The following is a 24,902-nucleotide window of genomic DNA, read 5'->3' on the forward strand; positions in this document are numbered from 1 at the left end:
TGTTGAATCTCAGATCTGTACCTCTGAAACAAATAATGCAATATATGGTAAGAAAAAGAAAAAGAAGAAGAAGAAGGTAGCGGGAGGGGAAGAATGAAGGGGGGGAAATCGGAGGGGTAGACGAACCATGAGAGACGATGGACTCTGAAAAACAAACTGAGGGTTCTAGAGGGGAGGGGGGTGGGAGGATGGGTTAGCCTGGTGGTGGGTATTGAGGAGGGTACATTCTGCATGGAGCACTGGGTGTTATGCACAATGAATCATGGAACACTTCATCTAAAACTAATGATGTAATGTATGGGGATTAACATAAGAATAAAAAAAAAAAAGATGGTTTGGGGATGGCTTGGGTGACTCAGTGGGTTAAGTGTCTGACTCTTGGTTTCAGCTCAGGTCATGATCTCAGGGTCCTGGGATCGAGCCCCATGTCGAGCTCCCCGCTCAGCACAGAGTCTGCTTGTCCTTCTCCCTCCCCCTCTGTTCCTGTCTCCACTTGTGCTCTGTCTCTCCTCTCTCTCTCTCTCTCAAATAAATAAATAAAATCTTAAAAAATTTTTAAAAAGGGGCGCCTGAGTGGCTCAGTTGGTTAAGCGACTGCCTTCGGCTCAGGTCATGATCCTGGAGTCCCTGGATCGAGTCCCGCATCGGGCTCCCTGCTCGGCAGGGAGTCTGCTTCTCCCTCTGACCCTCCTGACCCTCCCCCCTCTCATGCTCTCTCTCTGTCTCTCTCTCTCAAAAAAAAAAAAAAAAAAAAAATCTTAAAAAAAAAGAAAAAAAATTTTTTTAAAAGATGGTTTGTTACACTCACAGAGTCCAAGAGAAAGGGTCATGCCATGCCATGGAGGACCATGTGGGGAAGCATCGGGGTTGATCAGGAGGCAGAGAGAGTGGGAGGGAAATGTGGAAACTGCGGGCAAGAGCCTTTAGTGTGTTCCCCGCAGGAAAGAATGGACAGGGTAAGCAAGCTTGTCTGGCTGGTTTGAATCATTTCAGCAGGCTCTGGGGCATAGGGACTATTTCCAGTTGTCTGGCCCCTAGACCTGTGCAGACGAGGGCCGGTGGATAGTGGCCTGTAGCGTATGAGCTCCATGAAGGAGGTGGCTGGGGGTAAGGGCCCTGGGTCAGGTGGTTTGCACATGAAAGGTATGTTCACAGGCTGTTCAGGCACTGTCTGTGGGATTTGGCTAGCCCTGGGAGAGGCAGCCTCACCGGACTAGCAAGACCCCCAAGAGTTACCTGAAACTAATGTAACATTGTATGTAAATTTAAATTAAATTTAAATTAAAAAAATACAGAAAGTAAAAAGACAAGATTAATAGTGATAGAGATGCAAGAATAATCGCGCATCTCAAGGTTTTCTGTGTGGCTTTTATATTAAGGCTGAGTTTGATGGCAAGCTTTGGAAGTCTTCCTTGGGCATCCTAACCTTTGACTATGATTTCGGGCAGGGGGGCGTTTGGGGGTTATTTTTGGTACAGTAATTGAGAAATCTCTCTCCTATTCATTGCAAGCAAGAGAGGTACGGGAAGTTTCTTTTTGTGTATTTGGATCTACTCAACTAATGCTTTGTCGGTCTATAAAAGCAAATCAGTAATTTTTCCCCTTTTTCCTCTTCAGGCTGCCTCTTACGTTGGGCATAGAATTTTAGACCAGATGTCCCTGCAGTAGACTTCTGCACAATTGATGGCTTATGCGATTTTGTTTTTGATGTTTCGCTTGCCACAGGACCACCTCGAAAGCCTATTACAGTGTTCTGCATTTACTGCAGCCTGGAAAATTGGTTCTTTTCTAAAGATCCACTATCTGAGCTGTATTTTCATTCTGGGGGGGAATTAGTTTCCTGCTTTTTCTATTTTGGTTCTACTGTTTAGAGATTTAGCAAAATGTTTTCAGAAATTTACCTTTATATACTAAATTCCTCACCCTTTGATTTTAACATTGTCCTCTTATTTACTGTGGCCTAACGTTTATTTAATTGTCTGTTTAGATGTGCTGTTTTGTTTTTAACTGATGTTTTTGCCATTATGGGAATTTTCTCTCGTGGTCACTTTTTTTTCATGTCTTAACAACTTTATGGAAGTATCACTTATGTACCATACAATTAACTCATTGAAGGCATATAACTCAGTGATTCCGGTAAATTTAAAGAGTTGTACAGCTGTCACCATGGACCAGTTTTATAACCAAAATGCTTACTCCAGAACATTCCCATGTGTGATCTCTCAGATTTCTTACTGCCCTGTGCTTTAATAACTCAATAACATTTGAGTGATCCTTGTGTTTTATATTTTCTTGTTCTAAAATAAACCCTTACTGACTTTATCTTTCTTTTATATAAAAATACTACTTTGGGGGGCACCTGGGTGGCTCAGTCATTAAGCGTCTGCCTTTGGCTCAGGTCATGATCCCAGGGTCCTGGGATCGAGCCCCACATCGGGCTCCCTGCTCCGCGGGAAGCCTGCTTCTCCCTCTCCCACTCCCCCTGCTTGTGTTCCCTCTCTCGCTGTGTCTCTCTGTCAAATAAATAGAATCTTTGAATATATATATATATATATACACATACACACACACATATATATATTACTTTTTTCTTTTAGAGAGAGAGAATGAGTGAGAGCAGTGGGGAGGGGCAGAGGGAGAGAATCTTAAGCAGGCTCCACACCCAGCTCAGAGCCTGAGGCAGGGCTCAATCTCAGGACCCTGAGATTATGACCTGAACGGAAATCAAGAGTCAGATGCTCAACCGACTGAGCCACCCAGGCACCCCTAAAAATATTACTTTTTACCACACATCTAACAAGACCGTTTTTCAGTTTTCTTTTTTTAAAAGAGATGGATGACTTTGTACTGTTAATTTCCATTTCCTGTGTCCCAAAGGCCAAGCATTGCCTAGTGAATCAGCTCAAGGTCATGCCTTGGATCTCACTTAATCTGATTTATTCCTGCTATCCTTTGGGCAGGTGTGGTACCCGTTACTCTTTCTCTCTTCCCCGATGTGTTGATTCTCTTCCTCTGACTTTAACTTTTTGTCATTTCTTCTCTGTTTTTCTTTTTTCCATCTTTCTTCTACCCAAAGCCAAAGTTGTTGAAGAAGGCAGATCGGACCTCGTCTTGGTCAGTGAACAGAAAACCATTATGTTTTCTTTCCCCCACATCAAACCTTCCCCTGCCCCATGTTTTGTAGTTGAGTAGTAGACCAGGTCAAAGGATCTCAGTCGTCCTTCTATACCAAACAGCCCACTTAATTTTACTTCCCAGAGCAGTGGTGAGCTTGTCTTTGCCTGTAGTTAAACTTAGCTCTGACTTTGGAAGGGCTGCTAAAAATAAGACTGGAAGAGAGGCATCACATATATCTTGTTAAAAGAATAAGTAAAGAGTGCCCCAGAAGAAAGACTCTTCTAAGAATAAAGTACAATTATGCCATTTTACCATGACCTACAGCCCCAAATAAACTAATAATAAAATCACCTTCCATTTTTAGAGTCTTGTACATTAGATTATATTTAGAGCCTGTACACATCATAAGGATCTTCACAATGTGGTATGGAAGAAAAAAACAGATGTTAATATCTCTTTCTGCTCTGCCACTTGCTATTTGACTCTGAGCAAGTCAGGTTTGCAGGGTCTCCGGTACCTCTGAGAAATGGGAATGATACTACTTCACATGATGTGGTGAGGATTAAGTTAAATAACATCAGTGCCACCCTTCTCAAAATGATCTGTGTATCCTCCCATGGACACAGGGTTCTGTGCTAGGAAATGGACAAAGACAAAGGAAAAAGAAACCATCTCTTCCCAGAATGTCAATTAAATTTGGAAATTGGTTGGGGGGGGTGGGTATTTTCTTATTTAAATAAGAGCAGATAGATCTATTATGTGAGCTCCACCTTAGTTCTTTTTTTTTTAATTTTATTTTATTATGTTAGTCACCATACATTACATCATTAGTTTTTGATGTAGTGTTCCATGATTCATTGTTTTCGTATAACACCCAATGCTCCATGTAGTACATGCCCTCTTTAATACCCATCACCAGGCTAACCCATCCTCCCACCCCCTCCCCTCTAAAACCCTCAGTCTATTTCTCAGAGTCCGTAGTCTCTCATGGTTCGTCTCCCCCTCCGATTCCCCCCCCTTCCTTTCCCCTTCCTTCTCCTAATGTCCTCCATGTTATTCCTTATGTTCCACAAATAAGTGAAACCATATGATAATTGACATTCTCTGCTTGACTTATTTCACTTAGCATAATCTCCTCCAGTCCCATCCATGTTGATGTAAAAGTTGGATATGCATCCTTTCTGATGGCCGAGTAATATTCCATTGTATATATGGACCACATCTTCTTTATCCATTCATCTGTTGAAGGGCATCTCGGCTCTTTCCACAGTTTGGCTATTGAGAATATTGCTACTATGAACGTTGGGGTGCATATGGCCCTTCTTTTCACTACATCTGTGTCTTTGGGGTAAATACCCAGTAGTGCAATTGCTGGGTCATAGGGTAGCTCTATTTTTATTTTTCTGAGGCACCTCCACACTGTTTTCCAAAGTGGCTATACCAACTTGCATCCCCCCCAACAGTGTAAGAGGGTTCCCCTTTCTCCACAACCTCTCCAACATTTGTTGTTTCTTGCCTTGCCAATTTTTGCCATTCTAACTGATAAGGTGGTATCTCAGTGTGGTTTTGATTTGAATTTCCCTGATGGCTAATGATGATGAACATTTTCTCATGTGTCTGTTAGCCATTTGTATGTCTTCTTTGGAGAAGTGTCTGTTCATGTCTTCTGCCCATTTTTTGACTTGATTATTTGTTTTTTGGGTGTTGAGTTTGAGAAGTTCTTTATAGATCTTAGATACCAGCCCTTTATCTGTAGTGTCATTTGCAAATGATATCTCCTCTTAAGCATAGCTAAAACTGGGCTCGCCATCTTCCCTACAAACCTGATTCTCAACCCACATGCCCCACAGAGTCATCAACACCACCATCCATTCAGCTATGCAAGTCAGGAACCAAGCAGTTGCCCTTGACTCCTCTCTTTCCTTCACATCCTTAACTTGACACCATGGCAACCTTGCCACCTTCCCATGACTTGAATGCATCCTTTGCCTGTGTCTCCATCACCAGCATCTGGGTCCAAGCGACCATCATTTCTTGCCTAGACTAGGGAATCCCCTAGAACCGGCCTTCCTCCAATCCATTCTCCACGGTGAAGTGGGCTTTGATCTCTGATGGTTTATTCCCATTGCCCTTAGAATAACGTGGTCCATGAGGTCCTGCATGGCCCAGCCCCCCCAGCCCTCTGGCCACATCTCGAGTCCTTCTCCATCTGGTGCTGGTGGCTGCAGTAATATTGGGTGCTCTCTCTTCACCAACGGCACCATGATTCCTCCATCAGGAGCCATTGCCCAGCTTGTGTCTGGAGTATCTCCCTCAGCCCCTCCCTGACTGTCCTTGCCAGGATAGTAGGTCTTCCAAACTCTGCTTGTGGGTCTTTTCCTCAGAAAAGCCTTTCCTTATGACCCAGTAGGGGAAGTTATTGATCATATGTCTGGTAGAATGTGTTCCTTTGTTTTAACGGGACTTACCTCGATTTGTAATCACACATTAGCTAATACTATTTGATGACCATCTGAACCACACATTAGTCTGTCAACTCTGCAAGGGTAGGGACTGTCCCTTCGATCACCAGCCCCTAGAGGAGTGCCTTTTGCCATGGGCAGGGAATCTGTCACTGTTGGATGAGCGCAGGGAGCCCGCGGAGGTCTGCATGGCTCAGTGGTTGGCTTGGGAGCACCCATGTTCTACTGAAACTTGCCATCTCAGACAACCAAGCCCATGGCTTTGCCCACCTTTCTGCAGATTCTTCCTTCAGTGCTGGGCACCAGGTCCTTCCACTTCTGTCTGTGGCTTTGAAAAGCCCCTGAGAAACCTCATTTTGATTAAGGGAAATCTACTCAGTTTGTGGTTCAATACAGGATTGGCGAAGCACCTCTTTATGCATGCTTTCTGGGTGGCTTAATGCCACCCACAAGATCTGTTGACAGAGTCTTTGCTTTAAAACCCCTGCTTTACCTTGCCTGTCCAGTCTTTTCCCACTGTGCCACTAAGCAAATCTTTGCTTAAAAGTGTTACAGGATTTTTGCCCCCTTAGTGCCGAGGTTTTTGGTCATGCCGCTTCGAAGAATGAAGAGGTAGACCAGACAAAGAGTGGTGGGCAGCAAAGCAAAGTTTATTGAACAAGAGTATAAAGCTCCTGAAGAGGGAGGGGGGCTCGAGTGGGTTGCCCTCTGAGTTTATAAGTTTAGGGGATTTTATGAGCTCTTTTGCTGAACTTTCTTAGGCAATCAGGTTGTGCCGAGTTGTGCCAATCAGGGCTTTGGTCACGTATCTGTCTACCTATTAGGTTAATGTCTCTGAGCTGCTCGTCTTTTTTTTTTTTTTAAAGATTTTTTATTTATTTATCTGAGAGAGAGAATGGGAGACAGAGAGCATGAGAGAGGGAGGATCAGAGGGAGAAGCAGACTCCCTGCCGAGCAGGGAGCCCGATGCGGGACTCGATCCCGGGACTCCAGGATCATGACCTGAGCCGAAGGCAGTTGCTTAACCAACTGAGCCACCCAGGCACCCCAACTGATCGTCTTTTTTTGCTGACATCCAGGTGCTTAGGTCTTAGCTGCTCCTTGCCCATAATATTGACAAATGCTTTGTGTTAATTGTCTTCTTTTAGGACGTTTTGCAGAAGTCATTTCTGCAAAGGCCACAAAGCAGAATACTAGTGTGGTCCTGTCTGAGCTGCACATCAGGATGTTAGTGCTGTTTTATTTTAGCTATCCTGACTCCATATTTTCTTGTTGGGGACCCTGGCCCTGACTACCGAACTGCCCAACTCACTCCTAACAGAAGCAGACAGAACTTTCTAACCTAAGAATGCAGTTCTCTCTGCATGCAGTTCTCTCTCCCTTCTCTGGGCGGTCCTCTTCTGCACAGAGGACATCCTTCTGCCCTCCTGCGCCCACGTCATGTTATTTGGTATGAGTCATAAAACTCCAACAACCCCCCCAAACAAGCACCATTCCAGTGATTTCTACACCCACCTTTATGACTTGACCTCCGTACAACCCTCCTGACCTCACTTCTGTGGGTATATATATGTGTCCATTTTACTATTAATATGTTCTCAGGAAGTTTTATGGGAGTGCAGTCTAACCTCATATTTATTTTGCTGCCTTACGCCACTTAATTCGTTATAAGTTAAGGGAGAGTTAGAATATTTTAAAAATAGTAAGTCCCAAAAACATATAGAAGGTGATTTTCAACCTTGATATGACTGAGAATAATCCAGAGGCTTTTCATGACAACGCGGTTGTCCAGGTCCCACCCTGGACCTATTAAATCAGAGAAGCTGGGGCTGAGGCATGAGTGTTTTCTCAGACTGGTAAAGTGACTTGACCGAGGTCACTCGGCTAGTAGGTAAAAGAATCCTAGTCCCTGTTTCCTTGCTTGCTTTCTAGTGCCTACTTGTATTCTTTGGACTAAAGTCTCCTGAGCTCTATGTGTGCGTAATTAATCTGTGTCTGAATTTGTCTGCATAAAAGTTTCTTTATTTTATAACTGGCTTCCCCACTCCCTGCGGAATAACTGTATCCAAAGGATGTGGAGATTCTCAAGCTGACAAAAGCAACCAAAATAATCTCTCCCCTCCTCCACTCAGTGTTCATGTAGAAACAAATATCCGCCGCTGGGGTGGCTCACTCACTTCCATGGGCTCTGCTGACTTCCCCCACGTTACCTCCATCCACAGGCCTGCCCTCAGTGCTGCCCCTCACTTTTCCACTTTTGGGTTCTGTTTTCGCTCAATTTGCCCTCTGTCATGCCCACTGATCCGAAAGAAACCTCCCCTCCTCCCTCCTCCAGCGCCACCTGCCTGAGCGTTTGGTTTAGGGGGGCACCTGGATCCCGGTGGAGGTGCGTTTCATAACTGGGCAGCTCACACCTCGCTTGTCTGCTTGTATTTGGAGCCTAAGAGAGGAATGCAATGGACACCTGTCCCACGGGGGTCCCCCACTACCTGCCCCCACCCCCCCAATCTCTCAATCCAGAGAGCTCTGTAAGAGATATTTTCATACCATTTTTTTAGTAGTTGGGAAGCAAAAAAGTCCTCCGTGAGACATGATCCATATGAATGACATAATTAAAGAAATCCCACTTAAGAGGAAATGCCACAATCAGGATGATGCACTGTGACACAGAGATTGTGCTGAGATTGGAGACCGCATTTCCACCTTTGAATCCTGGCTCCTCTTATCAGCAGTTCTGTTACTCTGACAAGCTGTTGAATTTCTCTGTGCTACAGATTACTCCACAGTAAAGCGGGATGAAATAAAATGAAATAAAAGCACCTACCTCATAGGTAGTTTGAAGATCATTTTGAAGATTCAGTGATATAATCTGATTAAAATGGGTATCGGATTTCATTAATTTGCATTAATAAAATGTAACTTATAGAAGCTTTCCCATGTTACTTTTTAATACATGTTAACATATGATTCCTTTGAAAAACTTCTTTGTTACCGACTCACACCTGCTTCTCTGTGTTTTGCTTGTAGCCCTGGAAAGGAAAATATCAATGAGGCAAAGCAGAGAGGAGCTGATAAAACGAGGGGTCTTGAAGGAAATCTATGATAAAGGTAAGGGGGACTGGTCCCCTCCACGAGGCCCGGAAAGCCGTGCGTAGAATGTGTGTGCATATTTCTCGAGTTGGATTCCGTTTTCTGCATCGCTTTATCAGGAGTTGAACCTTTAAAACTCCAGACAGTTTTGGAGAGAAAAGAGAATTTTTCAGACCACGCCAGAGCTCTTGGTGTCGTATTAGAGGAGAGAAATCAAGCTCCTTTATCCTCAGCATTGGAATCACACCACCGGGTGCCGAGCGGAATGACGTGGGGGCAGGAATGATGCGGGTCCTGGTCGGGAGCCTGTTCGTGTTTGAATGCACACAGCTGGAGTGAAGTTAATTGCTGAGGCTCCTTCGGGCACTGGGGGTTCCCAAGACAAAGGTTAAAAATCTACAGGCATCTAGAACCTCCTTAACAGATTTTTTACTGGCCTTCTGTCTCCCTGCAATAGAAGAAGTCAAAGTGGAGAAAATTATAAAAAATAACTGTACACATAAGATATTTCAAATGATAACATTGACAGCGATGCTGCAGATGCTTTGTGAAAGTGTCCACGAGGGTTTGCCGACGAGTACTGTGTCTTTTGCTTACTGAGTGACTCTTTAAATACACATGTATGCAGGGGTTTAAATGGTATATTAAGTATTCTTTGTTTCTATTTTTTAAGAGCTCTGATGTTCTTTTATTTTTACTGTTATGTTAATCACCATACATTATATCATTAGTTTTTGATGTAGTGTTCCATGGTTCATTGTTTGTGCATAACACCCAGTGCTCCATGTAGAACGTGCCCTCTTTAATACCCATCACCAGGCTAACCCATCCTCCCACCCCCCTCCCCTCTAGAACCCTCAGTTGGTTTTTCAGAGCCCATCGTCTCTCATGGTTCGTCTCCCCCTCCGATTTCCCCCCTTCATTCTCCCCTCCTGCTCTCTTCCTCTTTTTTATTTTTTTCTTAACATATATTGCATTATTTGTTTCAGAGGTGCAGATCTGTGACTCAACAGTCTTGCACAATTCACAGCACTCACCATAGCACATACCCTCCCCAGTGTCTGTTACCCAGCCCCCCCATCCCTCCCACCCCCCACCACTCCAGCAACCCTCAGTTTGTTTCCTGAGATTAAGAATTCCTCATATCAGTGAGGTCATATGATACATGTCTTTCTCTGATTGACTTATTTCACTCAGCATAACATCCTCCAGTTCCATCCATGTCGTTGCAAATGGCAAGATCTCATTCCTTTTGATGGCTGCATAATATTCCATTGTATATATACACCACATCTTCTTTATCCATTCATCTGTCGATGGACATCTTGGCTCTTTCCACAGTTTGGCTATTGTGGACAGTGCTGCTATAAACATCGGGGTGCACGTACCCCTTCGGATCCCTACATTTATATCTATGGGGTAAATACCCAGTAGTGCAATGGCTGGATTGTATGATAGCTCTATTTTCAACTTTTTGAGGAACCTCCATACTGTTTTCCAGAGTGGCTGCACCAGCTTGCATTCCCACCAACAGTGTAGGAGGGTTCCCCTTTCTCCGCATCCCCGCCAACATCTGTCGTTTCCTGACTTGTTAATTTTAGCCATTCTGACTGGTGTGAGGTGGTATCTCATTGAGGTTTTGATTTGGATTTCCCTGATGCCGAGTGATGTTGAGCACTTTTTCATATGTCTGTTGGCCATTTGGATGTCTTCCTTGGAAAAATGTCTGTTCATGTCTTCTGCCCATTTCTTGATTGGATTCTTTGTTCTTTGGGTGTTGAGTTTGATGAGTTCTTTATAGATTTTGGATACTAGCCCTTTATCTGATATGTCATTTGCAAATATCCTCTCCCATTCTGTCGGTTGTCTTTTGGTTTTGTTGACTATTTCCTTTGCTTTGCAAAAGCTTTTTATCTTGATGAAGTCCCAATAGTTCATTTTTGCCCTTGCTTCCCTTGCCTTTGGCGATGTTTCTAGGAAGAAGTTGCTTCGGCTGAGGTCAAAGAAGTTGCTGCCTGTGTTCTCCTTTAGGATTTTGATGGACTCTTGTCTCACATTGAGGTCTTTCAACCATTTGGAGTCTATTTTTGTGTGTGGTGTAAGGAAATGGTCCAGTTTCATTCTTCTGCATGTGGCTATCCAATTTTCCCAACACCATTTGTTGAAGAGACTGTCTTTGTTCCATTGGATAGTCTTTCCTGCTTTGTCGAAGATGAGTTGACCATAGAGTTGAGGGTCCATTTCTGGGCTCTCTATTCTGTTCCATTGATCTATGTGTCTGTTTTTGTGCCAGTACCATACTGTCTTGATGATGACAGCTTTGTAATAGAGCTGGAAGTCCGGAATTGTGATGCCGCCAGCTTTGCTTTTCTTTTTCAACATTCCTCTGGCTATTTGGGGTCTTTTCTGGTTCCATACAAATTTTAGGATTATTTGTTCCATTTCTTTGAAAAAAGTGGATGCTATTTTGATGGGGATTGCATTGAATGTGTAGATTGCTCTAGGTAGCATTGACATCTTCACAGTATTTGTTCTTCCAATCCGTGAGCATGGAACGTTTTTCCATTTCTTTGTGTCTTCCTCAATTTCTTTCATGAGTATTTTATACTTTTCTGAGTACAGATCCTTTGCCTCTTTGGTTAGATTTATGCCTAGGTATCTTATGGTTTTGGGTATAATTGTAAATGGAATCGACTCCTTAATTTCTCTTTCTTCTGTCTTGTTGGTGTATAGGAATGCCACTGATTTCTGTGCATTGATTTTATATCCTGCCACTTTACTGAATTCCTGTATGAGTTCTAGCAGTTTTGGGGTGGAGTCTTTTGGGTTTTCCACATAAAGTATCCTGTCATCTGCAAAGAGTGAGAGTTTGACAACTTCTTTGCCAATTTGGATGCCTTTTATTTCTTTTTGTTGTCTGATTGCTGTGGCTAGGACTTCTAATACTATGTTGAAGAGCAGTGGTGATAGTGGATATCCCTGCCGTGTTCCTGACCTTAGGGGGAAAGCTCTCAGTTTTTCCCCCTTGAAAATGATATTTGCTGTAGGTTTTTCATAGATGGCTTTTATGATATTGAGGTATGTACCCTCTATGCCTATACTCTGAAGAGTTTTGATCAAGAAAGGATGCTGTACTTTGTCAAATGCTTTTTCTGCATCTATTGAGAGGATTATATGATTCTTGTTCTTTCTTTTGTTAATGTATTGTATCACGTTGATTGATTTGAGGATGTTGAACCAACCTTGCAGCCCAGGGATAAATCCCACTTGGTTGTGGTGAATCATCCTTTTAATGTACTGTTGGACCCTATTGGCTATTATTTTGGTGAGAATTTTTGCATCCATATTCATCAAGGATATTGGTCTGTAGTTCTCCTTTTTGATGGGGTCTTTGTCTGGTTTGGGGATCAAGGTAATGGTGGCCTCATAAAACGAGTTTGGAAGTTTTCCTTCCATTTCTATTTTTTGGAACAGTTTCAGAAGAGTAGGTATTAATTCTTCTTGAAATGTTTGGTAGAATTCCCCTGGGAAGCCATCTGGCCCTGGGCTTTTGTTTTTTGGGAGATTTTTGATGACTGCTTCAATTTCCTTAGTGGTTATAGGTCTGTTCAGGTTTTCTATTTCATACTGGTTCAGTTTTGGTAGTTGATACATCTCTAGGAATGCATCCATTTCTTCCAGGTTATCTAATTTGCTGGCATAGAGTTGCTCATATATGTTCTTATAATTGTTCGTATTTCTTTGGTGTTGGTTGTGATCTCTCCTCTTTCATTCATGATTTTGTTGATTTGGGTCATTTCTCTTTTCTTTTTGATAAGTCTGGCCAGGGGTTTATCAATCTTGTCAATTCTTTCAAAGAACCAGCTCCTAGTTTCGTTGATCTGTTCTACTGTTCTTTTGGTTTCTATTTCATTGATTTCTGCTCTGATCTTTATTATTTCTCTTCTCCTGCTGGGTTTAGGCTTTATTTGCTGTTCTTTGTCCAGCTCCTTTAGGTATAGGGTTAGGTTGTGTACTTGAGACCCCTTTCTTGTTTCTTGAGAAAGGCTTGTATTGCTCTATACTTTCCTCTTAGGACGGCCTTTGCTGCATCTCAAAGATTTTGAACAGTTGTGTTTTCATTTTCATTGGTTTCCATGAATTTTTTTAATTCTTCTTTAATTTTCTGGTTGACCCATTCATTCTTTAGTAGGATGCTCTTTAGCCTCCATGTATTTGAGTTCTTTCCAACTTTCCTCTTGTGACTGAGTTCTAGTTTCAAAACATTGTGGTCTGAAAATAGGCAGGGAATGATCCCAATCTTTTGGTACCGGTTGAGACCTGATTTATGACCTAGGATGTGATCGATTCTGGAGAATGTTCCATGGGCACTAGAGAAGAATGTGTATTCCGTTGCTTTGGGATGGAATGTTCTGAATGTGTCTGTGAAGTCCATTTGGTCCAGTGTGTCATTTAAAGTCTTTATTTCCTTGTTGATCTTTTGCTTAGATGATCTGTCCATTTCAGTGAGGGGCGTGTTAAAGTCCCCCACTATTATTATATTGTTGTCAATGTGTTTCTTTGCTTTTGTTATTAATTGCCTTATATAAGTGGCTGCTCCCATGTTAGGGACATAGATATTTACAATTGTTAGATCTTCTTGTTGGATAGACCCTTTAAGTAGGATATAGTGTCCTTCCTCATCTCTTATTACAGTCTTTGGTTTAAAATCTAATTTGTCTGATATAAGGATTGCCACCCCAGCTTTCTTTTGGTGTCCATTAGCATGGTAAATGGTTTTCCACCCCCTCACTTTCAATCTGGGGGTGTCTTTGGTTCTAAAATGAGTCTCTTGCAGACAGCATATCGATGGGTCTTGTTTTTTGTTTTTTAATCCAATCTGATAGCCTGTGTCTTTTGATTGGGGCATTTAGCCCATTTACATTCAGGGTAACTATTAAAAGATAGGAATTTAGTGCCATTGTATTGCCTGTAAGGTGACTGTTACCGTATATTGTCTGTGTTCCTTTCTGGTCTATCTTGCTTTTAGGCTCTCTCTTTGCCTAGAGGACCCCTTTCAATATTTCTTGTAGGGCTGGTTTCATGTTTGCAAATTCCTTTAGTTTTTGTTTGTCCTGGAAGCTTTTTATCTCTCCTTCTATTTTCAGTGACAGCCTAGCTGGATATAGTATTCTTGGCTGCATATTTTTCTCATTTAGTGCTCTGAATATATCCTGCCAGTCCTTTCTGGCCTGCCAGGTCTCTGTGGATAGGTCTGTTGCCAGTCTAATGTTTCTACCATTGTAGGTTACATATCTCTTCTCCCGAGCTGCTTTCAGGATTTTCTCTTTGTCTCTGAGACTCATAAGTTTTACTATTAGATGTCGGGGTGTTGACCTATTTTTATTGATTTTGAGAGGGGTTCTTTGTGCTTCCTGGATTTTGATGCCTGTTTCCTTCCCCAAATTAGGGAAGTTCTCTGCTATAATTTGCTCCAGTATACCTTCTGCCCCTCTCTCTCTTTCTTCTTCTTCTGGGATCCCAATTATTCTAATGTTGTTTCGTCTTATGGTATCGCTTATCTCTTGACTTCTGCCCTCGTGATCCAGTAGTTGTTTATCTCTCTTTTTCTCAGCTTCTTTATTTTCCATCATTTGGTCTTGTATATCACTGATTCTCTCTTCTGCCTCATTTATCCTAGCAGTTAGCGCCCCCATTTTTTATTGCACCTCATTAATAGCCTTTTTGATTTTGACTTGGTTAGATTTTAGTTCTTTTATTTCTCCAGAAAGGGTTTCTCTAATAACTTCCATGCTTTTTTTCAAGCCCAGCTAATATCTTTAAAGTGATGATTCTGAACTCTAGATCCAACATCGTACTAATGTCCGTATTGAGTAGGTCCCTGGCAGTCGGTACTACCTCTTGTTCTTTTTGTTGAGGTGATTTTTTCGGTCTTGTCATTTTGTCCAGAGGAGAATAGATTAATGAGAGAACAAAATGCTAGCAGGGTAACAACGTCCCCAGAAAATATACTCTAAACAAATCAGAAAAGACCTGAAGCAGTGGGAAAAGAAAGGAAAGAGAGAAAAAAGAAAAAAAAAGAAAAAGATAAAAACAAACAAAAACAGAACAAAACAAAACAAAAAAAACAGAATATGATCAAATATGACCAGGCTGGTGCATAGATCAGTGCCACACACTAGATTTTGGGTGTATTTTGATCTGTTAGAAGGAAGTGCCTCCCAAAATTTTAAAGAAAGAAAAACTTATATATGTACAAAAATAAGGGTTGATATGATGAAAGGATGGAATATGACTGTAAAGATAAAAATTATAAAGATTTATTTATTTATTTATTTGAGAGAGAGAGAATGAGAGACAGAGAGCATGAGAGGGAGGAGGGTCAGAGGGAGAAGCAGACTCCCTGCCGAGCAGGGAGCCCGAAGCGGGACTCGATCCCGGGACTCCAGGATCATGACCTGAGCTGAAGACAGTTGCTTAACCAACTGAGCCACCCAGGCACCCAAGATGAAAATTATAAAAAATTTTATAAAAGGAATTGATAAGTTGTTTGAAAAAAGAAAAGAGGATTAAAAAAAAAAAAGAATGTGATCAGGCAGGAGAGTAGAACAGAACCATACACTAGAGATTTAGGGTGTATTTTGATCTGTTAGAAGAAACTATCTCAAAATTTTAAAGAGAGAACAACTTATATATATATGCCAAAAATAAGGGTAACTACTATGAACGGATAGAATATGACTCTAAAAATGAAAAATAAAAATGTTTTTTAAAAAAGGGATTGATAAATGTTGGTTGAAAAAGGGAAAAAGAAAAATTCAAAAGGAAAAAAAAAAACAGTTAAAAAAAATTAACTTTGAAAGACCTTTAGTCTTTCATGGTAAAAAAGCCATGATTTCTACGTGCAGTATTCCCCTAGCGCTGGAGTTCTGCCGGTCTCGGTGATCGGTAAACTTGGTCTTGGCCGGCTGTTCTCGCTGATCTTCTGGGGAGGGGCCTGTTGCCGTGGTTTCCAAATGTCTTTGCCGGAGGCGGAATTGCCCCGCCCTTGCCCCCTCCCGGCTAATTAATCTGCTCGGGTTTGCTCTCGGGGGCTTTTGTTCCCTGCGAGCTTTCCCTACAGCTTTGGAGGCGGAGAGTGAAGATGGCGGCCCCCCAATCTCCGCCCCGGAGGAGCCGAAAACTGGGGGTCCCGCTCCTCAGTGAGCCCCCAGAGAAAAGCCGTCAGTCACTCCCGTCTCCCCGGTCTCCCCGGTCACTCCGTGCTCACCCGGCCTGTGACCGCGCGTTTCTATCTCTGGCACCGGACCCGGGTGGAGTCTCCAAACCCAGCAGATCCCTGCGGTGCCCTCCCGCGCGGCTCCTCCCGGGGGAGGAAGGTGAGTCTCCCTGGATCTGCCGCTTGTCGGGTCCCTGCTGGAGGCGCAGGGGCCCGACTGGGCCGCGGATCCCGGTTTATGGCCACCCCGAGCTGAGAGCCCGCGCCTGGGCTCCGCCTCTGCAGCCGGCTTCCCTGCTCCGTTACCTGGGAGCTCTGCCGCCCTCAGGCACCCCCGGTCCTTCTGTGACCCCGAGGGTCCTGAGACCACACTGTCCCGGAGGGTTCCACCCCCCGCTTAGCCACTAGAGTGACGTCCCTCAGTGGGGCAGATTCTTAAAAGTTCCGATTTTGTGCTCCGCGGCTCTATCACTTGCCAGAAGCGGCCGACGGAGGCCCCTCCCCCGCCGTCTGTCCTCCCGAATATCGCCTCGGATTCACTTCTCCGCACGTCCTATTCCAGAAAGTGGTCGCTTTCCTGATGAGAGAGTTGTTGCTCTTCTTTTCTTCGACCTCCTGTTGAGTTTGTAGGTGTTCAGAATGGTTTGATCCCTATCCAGCTGAATTCCTGAGACCAGACGAAATCCAGGTCTCTTACTCAAGAGCTTTGATGTTTTAAATTAGGCTTTCTCTCCTTCCCCTCACTCCTTCTCTCCCCTCAGCTGCCCCTGCCCCCTTCCTCCCCTCTCCTCTCCTCCCCCCTCCTCCCCCTCACCTCTTCCTCCCCTCCTCCTCTTCTTCCTTCCTCCCCTCTCCTTCCCTCTCTTCCCCATCCGCCCCCCTCTCCCCTCCTCTCCTCCCTTCCCTCTTTCCCTTCCACTCTCTGTGTTAAGGTTCTCTATAAAATGACAAACTCTCACCTTCCATCTTGCCGCAGTCAGCACCAGTAATTGTCTGTTTCAAGTCTTACTCTTGTTTGAAGCTGGTGTTATTTGGTGGGCCAGATGATTAAAACACATATTCTACTGTAAAGAGTCATCAGGACAGTTCAGGCAACCCTGCCATTCTTGCTGACCGTGTTTCTGTGAGTCTTCCGCAGGCCCGGCTTGTAGTCTGATATAAAAAGGTGGGTCGTGTTTCTTACTTCAACACACGCCTCTGACTCCGCCGTTGTCAATGACTTGGTCCTTACGCCTTGGGCATTTGTCACGTCATCCGCTCCCGTCACGTGGGCATTCCTGGTGGCACTCCTCAAGTACTCTTTCTTGGTACAGATGGCCACCCCAGGTAGGAAGGGGCTCTGCCCCGTCCTACGTGGTAGGGGTGCTGGGGGTACGGGGTGAAGTGGTGCTATTTCAGACTACCTTGTAGAACTAGCAGAGCCTCCTGGGGCCAGGAAATCCCTTTTGTGAGCCACTTTATCCTTCTCCTCCTGGGTAAGGCCTTTACCAAAATACCGGTCTTTGGTTGATTAAGCTCTCCAGGGAAGAGGAATCCACAACAGCGTCACGTTTCTCCAGTGTCTTTTCTGTCCAAGCCCCAGACCTCCCCTGCATGGACCTGAAGTCTTCCTGCTTCCTCCTTAGCACTCTGCAGCAGATCAGACTGCATAATAAGCATCCACTTGCTTAGATAAACACTCGCATCGCATTTAAAGCCCACTCAGATCCAATGAAACGATCCCTTTCCCTCCCTCCTGTCTTCTTGCAACCTTTATAGCTCTTACTGTACACCTTCTGGAACATTCTAGAGAATACATTCGACTGTAGCATTTCTTATTCCCATCCCATCTCATAACTGGGTTAAGGAAAGTATTGCCCCAGTAACTCCTGACTTAACCAGAGAAGTCATAGGTTATTAGAGCAAAAGCCTCATTTTCTAGAGACAGAAATGGGGGGCATTGAGGTAAGGGCCTGCTGGCAATTCCCAGCTGCTTTATTGTGTGTGCTCAGTAACTGGCTGGGGATGGAGGGACCCGTTTAGCCTCCACTTGTCACCACCCCTTCCTGACTTGTCTTTTCGCTGTCACTGTCTCTACTTTTCTGTTCTGTTGTCAGCCGCCTTTCCTTACTAGCGTGTCCCCTCCAGGAGAACACGGCCCTCAGAGCTTCCTGCCTGGTCCCCCCAGCCTCACATAATGCTTGAGATCGATAGGGCTCGCAAAAATGTTTCTTGTTTGGATGATGGGAAGAGGAGAAGAGAGGGACTAAAATCAGAAATCCATTGCACAGAGTACACGCAGAACTTTGTATTTGCTATGGGTTTTTCTGATAAAAAGCATGCATTTGAGAGGCACCTGGGGGGCTCAGTCAGTTAAGCGTCCGACCCTTGGTTTTGGCTCAGGTTATGGTCTCGGGGTCCTGGGATCGAGCTCTACGTTGGGCTCCGTGCTCAACAGGGAGTCTGCTTGAGAGTCTCTTCCTCCCTCCTTCTCCCTCTACTCCTGCCCCACTCATGTACTCTCACTCACTCTCTAAAAAAAAAAAAAAAAGCATCCATTTGTATCACTGTGGATATTAATCATGTTACCTTATATGAGCTGTTAGGAACATGGGCCCTGGCATCCGATTGCTTGGGTTCAATTCCAGTTCCACTACTAACTAGCTGTGCAACTTTAGTCAAGTTGCTTACCTTCTCTGTGCTTCCTTTTCTTTACTGGAAAGTGTGGATAATGTCGTAATGAGGTTTACACGGGATAACACATGGACGTGAGTTTGCCAGGGCTGCCGTAACAGAACAGAAATGTCCTTCCTCACTGTTCTGGAGGCTGGGAATCCGAGATCATGATGTCCGCACGACTGATTTCTGGTGAAGTCTCTCTGCTTGGCTTGCAGATGGCTGCCTTCTCGCTGTGTCCGCCCATGCCCTTCCCTCCGTGGACACACACTCCTGGTGTCCTTTTCTCTTCCTAGAAGGACATCAGCCCTATTGGATCAGGGCCCCACCCTTATGACTCATTGAACCTTAATTATCTCCTTCAAGGCCCTTCCTCCAAATACAGTCACACTGGGGGTGTGGGATTCAACAGAGGAATTTGGGAGGTGGGAAGGATACAGCTCAGTTCTTAACAACATGTCACATAGAATAGTAGCTGTCACCCCATAAATTCTCAAGAGGTGGCAACACCCCATTATTAGTAGTCATCCTCACCCTTTACAGGTGTCAAGACCCTCTTCATGCCTCACCCTCAGTCAGCAGGCGCAAGGGTTCAGAAGGAACATCACTTGCCCTCTTTTATCTGAGGTACGAGGATCTGCGACCCCCTCTTAGCCAAGTGGGGGGGCTGACGCGAGCCACCCCACTCCCAGCCTGATTCAGTTTCCCCTCCTACACCTTCGCTTAGGTTTTCCTGTCCCCCCCACCCCTTTCTAGGACATCAGTCCTCTTGCTATAGCTGGGATTCTGGTGGGTAAAACAACCTGAGTCAACAGCAAGCGGCAAAGGGACTTTTTCATCATTTTCCAAGTTGCGTGTTTCCAAGAGAAATTTCAGAGATCTGGAGCAGTCATGCCCTATTGTCTGGCTGGTAATTCCTCATTCTGTGCTTCCTCCTGCATTAACACACACGACTCCAGGCGCATCAGCCTGCCAACGTGCTGGAAAGCGGTTTACCCTTGGTAGGCGGCTTTCCTCCTCCAGCTTCTTTACGTGATCGATTTTGCTTACTAATACCTCACTTGTTCATAGAAAGGATAAAGGTAAACGGTAGGGAGGCGAGCTTTATCAACATTTGGGCAGGGTGAATTTTACTACTCTGACAGTTCTCCTCAAAATTCTTTATATTTTTCTTAGCAGGTTACAAAGCCCAAACTGGGACATACATTCAAATCAGGCAAAATGAGAGTTTGGGTGGAAGAGGGAAAAAAAGTGTCTATAGCAACGAGGTCAGGAATCCTTCATTTAACAAAATGTGTTAGAAGTAAGGAGCACAAGGCCACTCAGTAGCTTGTGGGGTTTTTTTTTTTCTTTTTTATTGATTTCCATATAGAATCACATAATTTAAGAACCCAGAAGGGACTTTAGATAAAAGTTTTAAAATCCGAGAAAACGGTTTATTCTCTGGGTATATTGAGACCATGTGAGAATGCAGGCCACTTTGAAGACTCTGTAAAAAGAAAATTTTTCATTGTTAGTCATGATGTAGTAGGGACATGAAATAATAAATTCTTTTAGTCCCATTTTCCAAAATTTCCACAATGTGGATACAGCAGGTTTAGGAAGAACACAAGGTAAACACTGAGAGGGGCCCTCATCATTCTAAACTGTAAAAATGTTAAAACCAACTAGTGGTGGAAAATAATCTGTAATGTGATAGCTTATTTTTTAACTGTTCATTTCCCAACCTTGTTGCCTGTGTGTTTGAATCAGAATGTAAGGGTTCTCTTAGACTCACATTCGTTTCTTCATTCAACAAATTGGTACCGAGTGCCCCCTCTGTGCCTGGTGGTCCCCTACATGTTGAGGTACAGTGATAACCAAAAGAGCAAAATCCTCACCTTCTCAGAGCTTCTATTCTACTAAGGGAAATAGGAAATAATTAAATAAGCATGTGATATGTTGTCAAGGAGTGATAAGCCCTATGAAGAAAAACAAAGCAGCAGGGTCAAAAAATAAAATCATTAAGTGGAGCCATGGTTTTAGATAAATGCAATCATGTAGAACTTCTGGAGGAGGTGATACTTACATAGAGAAATTAAATGATCCGTGCCTGAAATGGGGGCATGGGTCCTACCACTTACTTCCAAAAACACTTTGACTCATTTTGTTCCTTTTAAATTCAAGCCTCTATACTGCATTTGCCTCTCTCTCTCTCAGTTCTCTATAAATCAGAGCACATCCCCCCGCCCCCCGGCTCAGAGTCTGCAGTGGCTCCCCATTTCACTAGGAGATACTCCAAGCTCCTGCAACAGCCTACAAAGCCCTCTGTGATTTGCCCTCCAGCCCCTAAGTTTGCTTCGACTGTCTGGCCATACCTTCTCATAACTTCTGCTTTAAAAAAAAAAAAAAGATTTATTAGAGCGTGCGCACAAGCAGGGGGAGGAGCAGAGGGAGGGGGAGAAGCAGGCTTCCCACTAAGCAGGGAGCCTGATGCGGGGCTTGATCCCAGGACCCCGGGATCATGACCTGAGCCAAAGGCAGCTTAACTGACTGAGCCACCAGCTACCCCTCGTAACTTCCTCTTCGTGACACTCCAGCCCTGCTTTGGCCACTCCCTCTCCTGGAATCCTCTTCCTCCAGATGTCCATCCACATAACTCACTCTTTTTTTTCTCAGAGGTCACCTTCTGGATAAAGCTTACCCTGCAACAACCAGATTTGACATTGCCGCTCCTTCCCTACGTCCTTCATCCCCTCCCCCTGCTCTGTTTTCTTTCCTTTTTTAGGTTCTGTCTCTTACCACCTTCAAACAGGCTCTATAAATTCCTTATTTATTGTGTAACCCTTTCTCTCACCCGTCTCTCCTCACTGAAATGGAATCTCCACCACCTGGGGTGGGATCTTGGTCTGGGTTGTTCACAGATAGAGCCCGAGAGCCTCCAGCAGGGCCTGGGACATAGTCGATGTGCAGTAAACGTTTAATGAAAGAAGTACGTGCGCAAACCAGAGGCTGTCTCTGCCCGTTCACACCCCTTGGTTTATTCACTTGTGTTGGTGAACTTCCTAATTCTCGGCTACCCCTTGTTTATTCAGCTTTATGGTCCATGAAACTTCATTGCCAGTTATTTAAATAGGCAATATCATTATTATGTGTATGTTTACGGAGATGGATGCTACATACTCTACTTTTCAAGTAGTGGCTTTTAAGTGTTAAGGAGAAAAATATCCTGAAAACAGTGCATGGTTTGGCCATTAGCAAAATAGTGATAATATTTCTCAGACTTAGCAAGAATCTCAACAGGTCACCTGGCGAAGCTAGTGTTATTTGTCCACTGTAGAGATTAAGTGGTGGAAGCCCAGCAAGGTCATTGCCTTGTCAATGGGTACACGGCCGCCTGTGAGAGTGTAGATGCTTAAAACCGCTGCTAAGCCGGTATGTCCTCCATTTGGAATTTATGGGAACACGGGAAAACTTTGTAATATGTTGCCCGTTGGTAGTCAGAGGATCTTAGTAAGTATGGCTATTAGTGTTGTTGCAAGTAATCTCTACAAATAAACATAATGCTGGATTTGAAGAATATCAGGGTTAACAGTGGCGATTGTGCTGGATTTTACTAGGAAACCTCAGTTCTCCTCCAGGGTCACCTGGTCCATAAAGGATGGGCGTGTTTAATTCACGTGGATATCAGGGATCAGGAGGGCAGGAGAGGGAATGGAGGCCATCTCTCAGCTGTGGGATGATACCACATCGCCCCTGCCTGGGACTCATGTCCACACCCTAAAGGGGAGCTAGAACGTGCAAGAATTGTAGCTGGGGCCTGGCAGCTCTCCCAGGAGTCTCCAGGGTAGTCCACTGAGACCCCGGGAAGGAGAGAGCCCACCAGGGAGGGAAGGAGAGCTGGGGGCATGTCAGAATAGAACTGACTGGATGCTGGTGAGCAACCTCCTTTCCACCGTGTGCTGGGAGTTAGAGATAACATTTCCCGACAAATAGTAAAGTGCACTAAGGTGTGCTTTTTGCCTTAATTGAGTGAGAGCAACATTTTGGAAGGTATTATTTTTAATTATGAGCACAAACGGAAGCTCCCTGAAATGGACAACTCTTTTATGCACAAGGCTGCATTTTCCCTTCTCTGGAATTCAAGAGAAGAAGGGGAAAGAAGCCTGATATTTAAATTAAAAGGTCATCATATTTTTAAAATTAAAATAAAAATTCTCCAATGTATCAGAGGAGATGAACGTAGTAGGCTCAGGCCTTCTTAAGTCCCGTTGTTTATCTGGTACCCCAGGTGCATAGACTTTTCAAGTCGGAGTTTGTGGGAAATGCTTTCACAGCTTTTACCAGGCATGATTACTTTGTCACATTTTTTGCTGTTTCTGATGCCTTACCTAGAAATGGCATCTTCTGAAAGCTGTGGTATAGAGTAGCTGTGTGGAAATAAAAAGAGTGTTTATCTTCAGCATCAGCAACATGTAATCCCTGGTGAAGCACCTCAGAGCTTAGTACAGTGCATTGCCCTAGTGGGGTAGTTGGAAAGTGCCTTAAACAATAAAGAGAATAAACAGAAGTTGTGATCAAAGTCTCTTAAGCTATATCGTTCTTTAAACAAAAAAAACAAAAATCACCGTCCCAAGCCAAACAATGACTGAAATTATTGTTATAGCCATGAGCAAGCATCCCCAGTCAATTTACACATCACTTTCGTATTTGTTGAATACCTGTTATGTTGTGGGTGTGATCCTGGGCACCGGGAGTACTAAGGAGGGACAAGCCAGGTTTTCCTGGCTAATGGATCCCGCAGTCCTGGGACTAGGGTTCAGGAACTCCGCAGTTATGACAGGGAAAGTACGGGATATGCAGAGGCACATGAAAGCATCACCCACCCAGGCCTGGGGACTTAGGGAAGGCATCCTGGAAGGAGTGGTGTCACAGAGGAAACCTGACATGTGTTGAGAATTATCCCAGAGAAGCTGGACAGGTAGCGGGAATGTCACAAGGGGAAGGACTAGCCCACATGGAGGCACCAAGTTGGGGAAAGGGGAGGGAGAGAGTGGGTGTTCAGTGGGTCTGTAAGGTGAGGGGGTGTTGGGGCGGATCATACAGGCAGGAAAACTGTACTCGTTGTTTATTCTTTATCCTGAGAGCAGTGAGGGGCTTTGGAAGGGTTTTCTGTATGATCAGATTTGCAGCCTCATTGCTCTGCCTACGGAGAAGAACATGGAAGGAGGCTAAGACATGAGTCAGGGTGTCCAGCTAGTGACCATTGCTGGGATTCAGTGACATGATGGGGGGTAGCAGGAATCGGAGCGGGGAGGACTGGGGAGAGGACAGACTGGAGAATTTGAGGAGATGGAGTCAAGAGGGCCTTGTGACTGTGAGATTTGGGGAAGAGAAAGGGAGGGTGTAGACATGGCTGATACTCAGGATTCTGGCTTGGGCAACTGGGTGGCAGATACTGGGACCATTCACTGAGCTGGGGACCCAAAACAGACAAGCTGAGGGCATAAAACATTGCCATGGTTTGACCACACTGAGTTTGAGATACCCAAATGTCTACGCAGACCACTAAATATACAGATCTGAAGCTCAAGAGAGAGTTGGAAATGCAGGTTTGGAAGAGTCGTTGTATAAATGGTCATTAAGTCACACAAGTTGATGATAGTTCTCAGAGAAGATATAGAATGAGAACATAAATGGTCCTGATAGAAAACCCCATGGAACCCCAACATTAAATGTTCTGGGAGTAAAGCAGAAATGGTCTTATAATAAGAAAAAACCCTCAAAGACTGAGAAGTGGACAGAAAAATAGGAGGTAAACTGTAAATGTGCATCAGAATGGAAGCCAAGATGAGGGGCAGTACTTTGGGGAAAAAAAGTACTCTAAAGTGTCAAATATAGACACGTCACATAAGATATGGACCAAGAAGTGCCCTTTGGATTATTTGTATGATGCTTAATTGTAGGCTTTTAAGTTACCTGTGAAGCCAATGTGTGATCAGCAGGGTATAAGTTAAAAGAATTCTGGTTTCAGGTCACAAAGACTTAACTCGAGGGGGAAGCAATAAGCGAATTTAGACCAATGATCTTTTGTGTTTTGTCCTATCCAAATGCCTCAAGCAATGCTTGGCATTTCTCAGTGCTTATTTAATATTTATTGCCTGCATGAGTGGCTGAGTGAATGAATGACCCTCACATAATAAAGGCTCGTGGTAGGACAGCTCCAGGGTTGGTTAATTCATCCGTTCACTAACATGGCTAAGGGATGCCATCATCGGGCTCCAACCCTTCATGGTAACAAGATGGCTGCAGGAATCCCAGCATCACGTGCAGACACCATATCCAGAGGAAAGAGAGAGGACTATCTCTTCTTGGTATCT

At 44.2% G+C, this 24,902-nt stretch overlaps 1 protein-coding gene across 8 annotated transcripts in view; it reads left to right on the forward strand.

Annotated features, from left to right (window-relative positions):
• Nucleotides 1–24,902, forward strand: part of PHACTR1 (phosphatase and actin regulator 1) — a 308,221-nt gene that overhangs the window by 188,438 nt on the left and 94,881 nt on the right. For 7 of the 8 annotated variants that reach the window (XM_034985688.1, XM_034985690.1, XM_034985689.1 and 4 more), the window contains one exon: nt 8,607–8,687. The exons of the other annotated variant lie outside the window; for it this stretch is intronic. In XM_034985688.1, coding sequence (XP_034841579.1) covers nt 8,607–8,687 — 81 coding nt within the window. The remainder of the gene's footprint in view (nt 1–8,606; nt 8,688–24,902) is intronic. 8 annotated transcript variants of the gene reach the window in all.

Source organism: Mirounga leonina, unplaced genomic scaffold (genome assembly GCF_011800145.1).
Source record: "Mirounga leonina isolate KUSES-001 unplaced genomic scaffold, KU_Mleo_1.0 Mir_366, whole genome shotgun sequence".
Lineage (NCBI taxonomy): Eukaryota > Metazoa > Chordata > Mammalia > Carnivora > Phocidae > Mirounga > Mirounga leonina.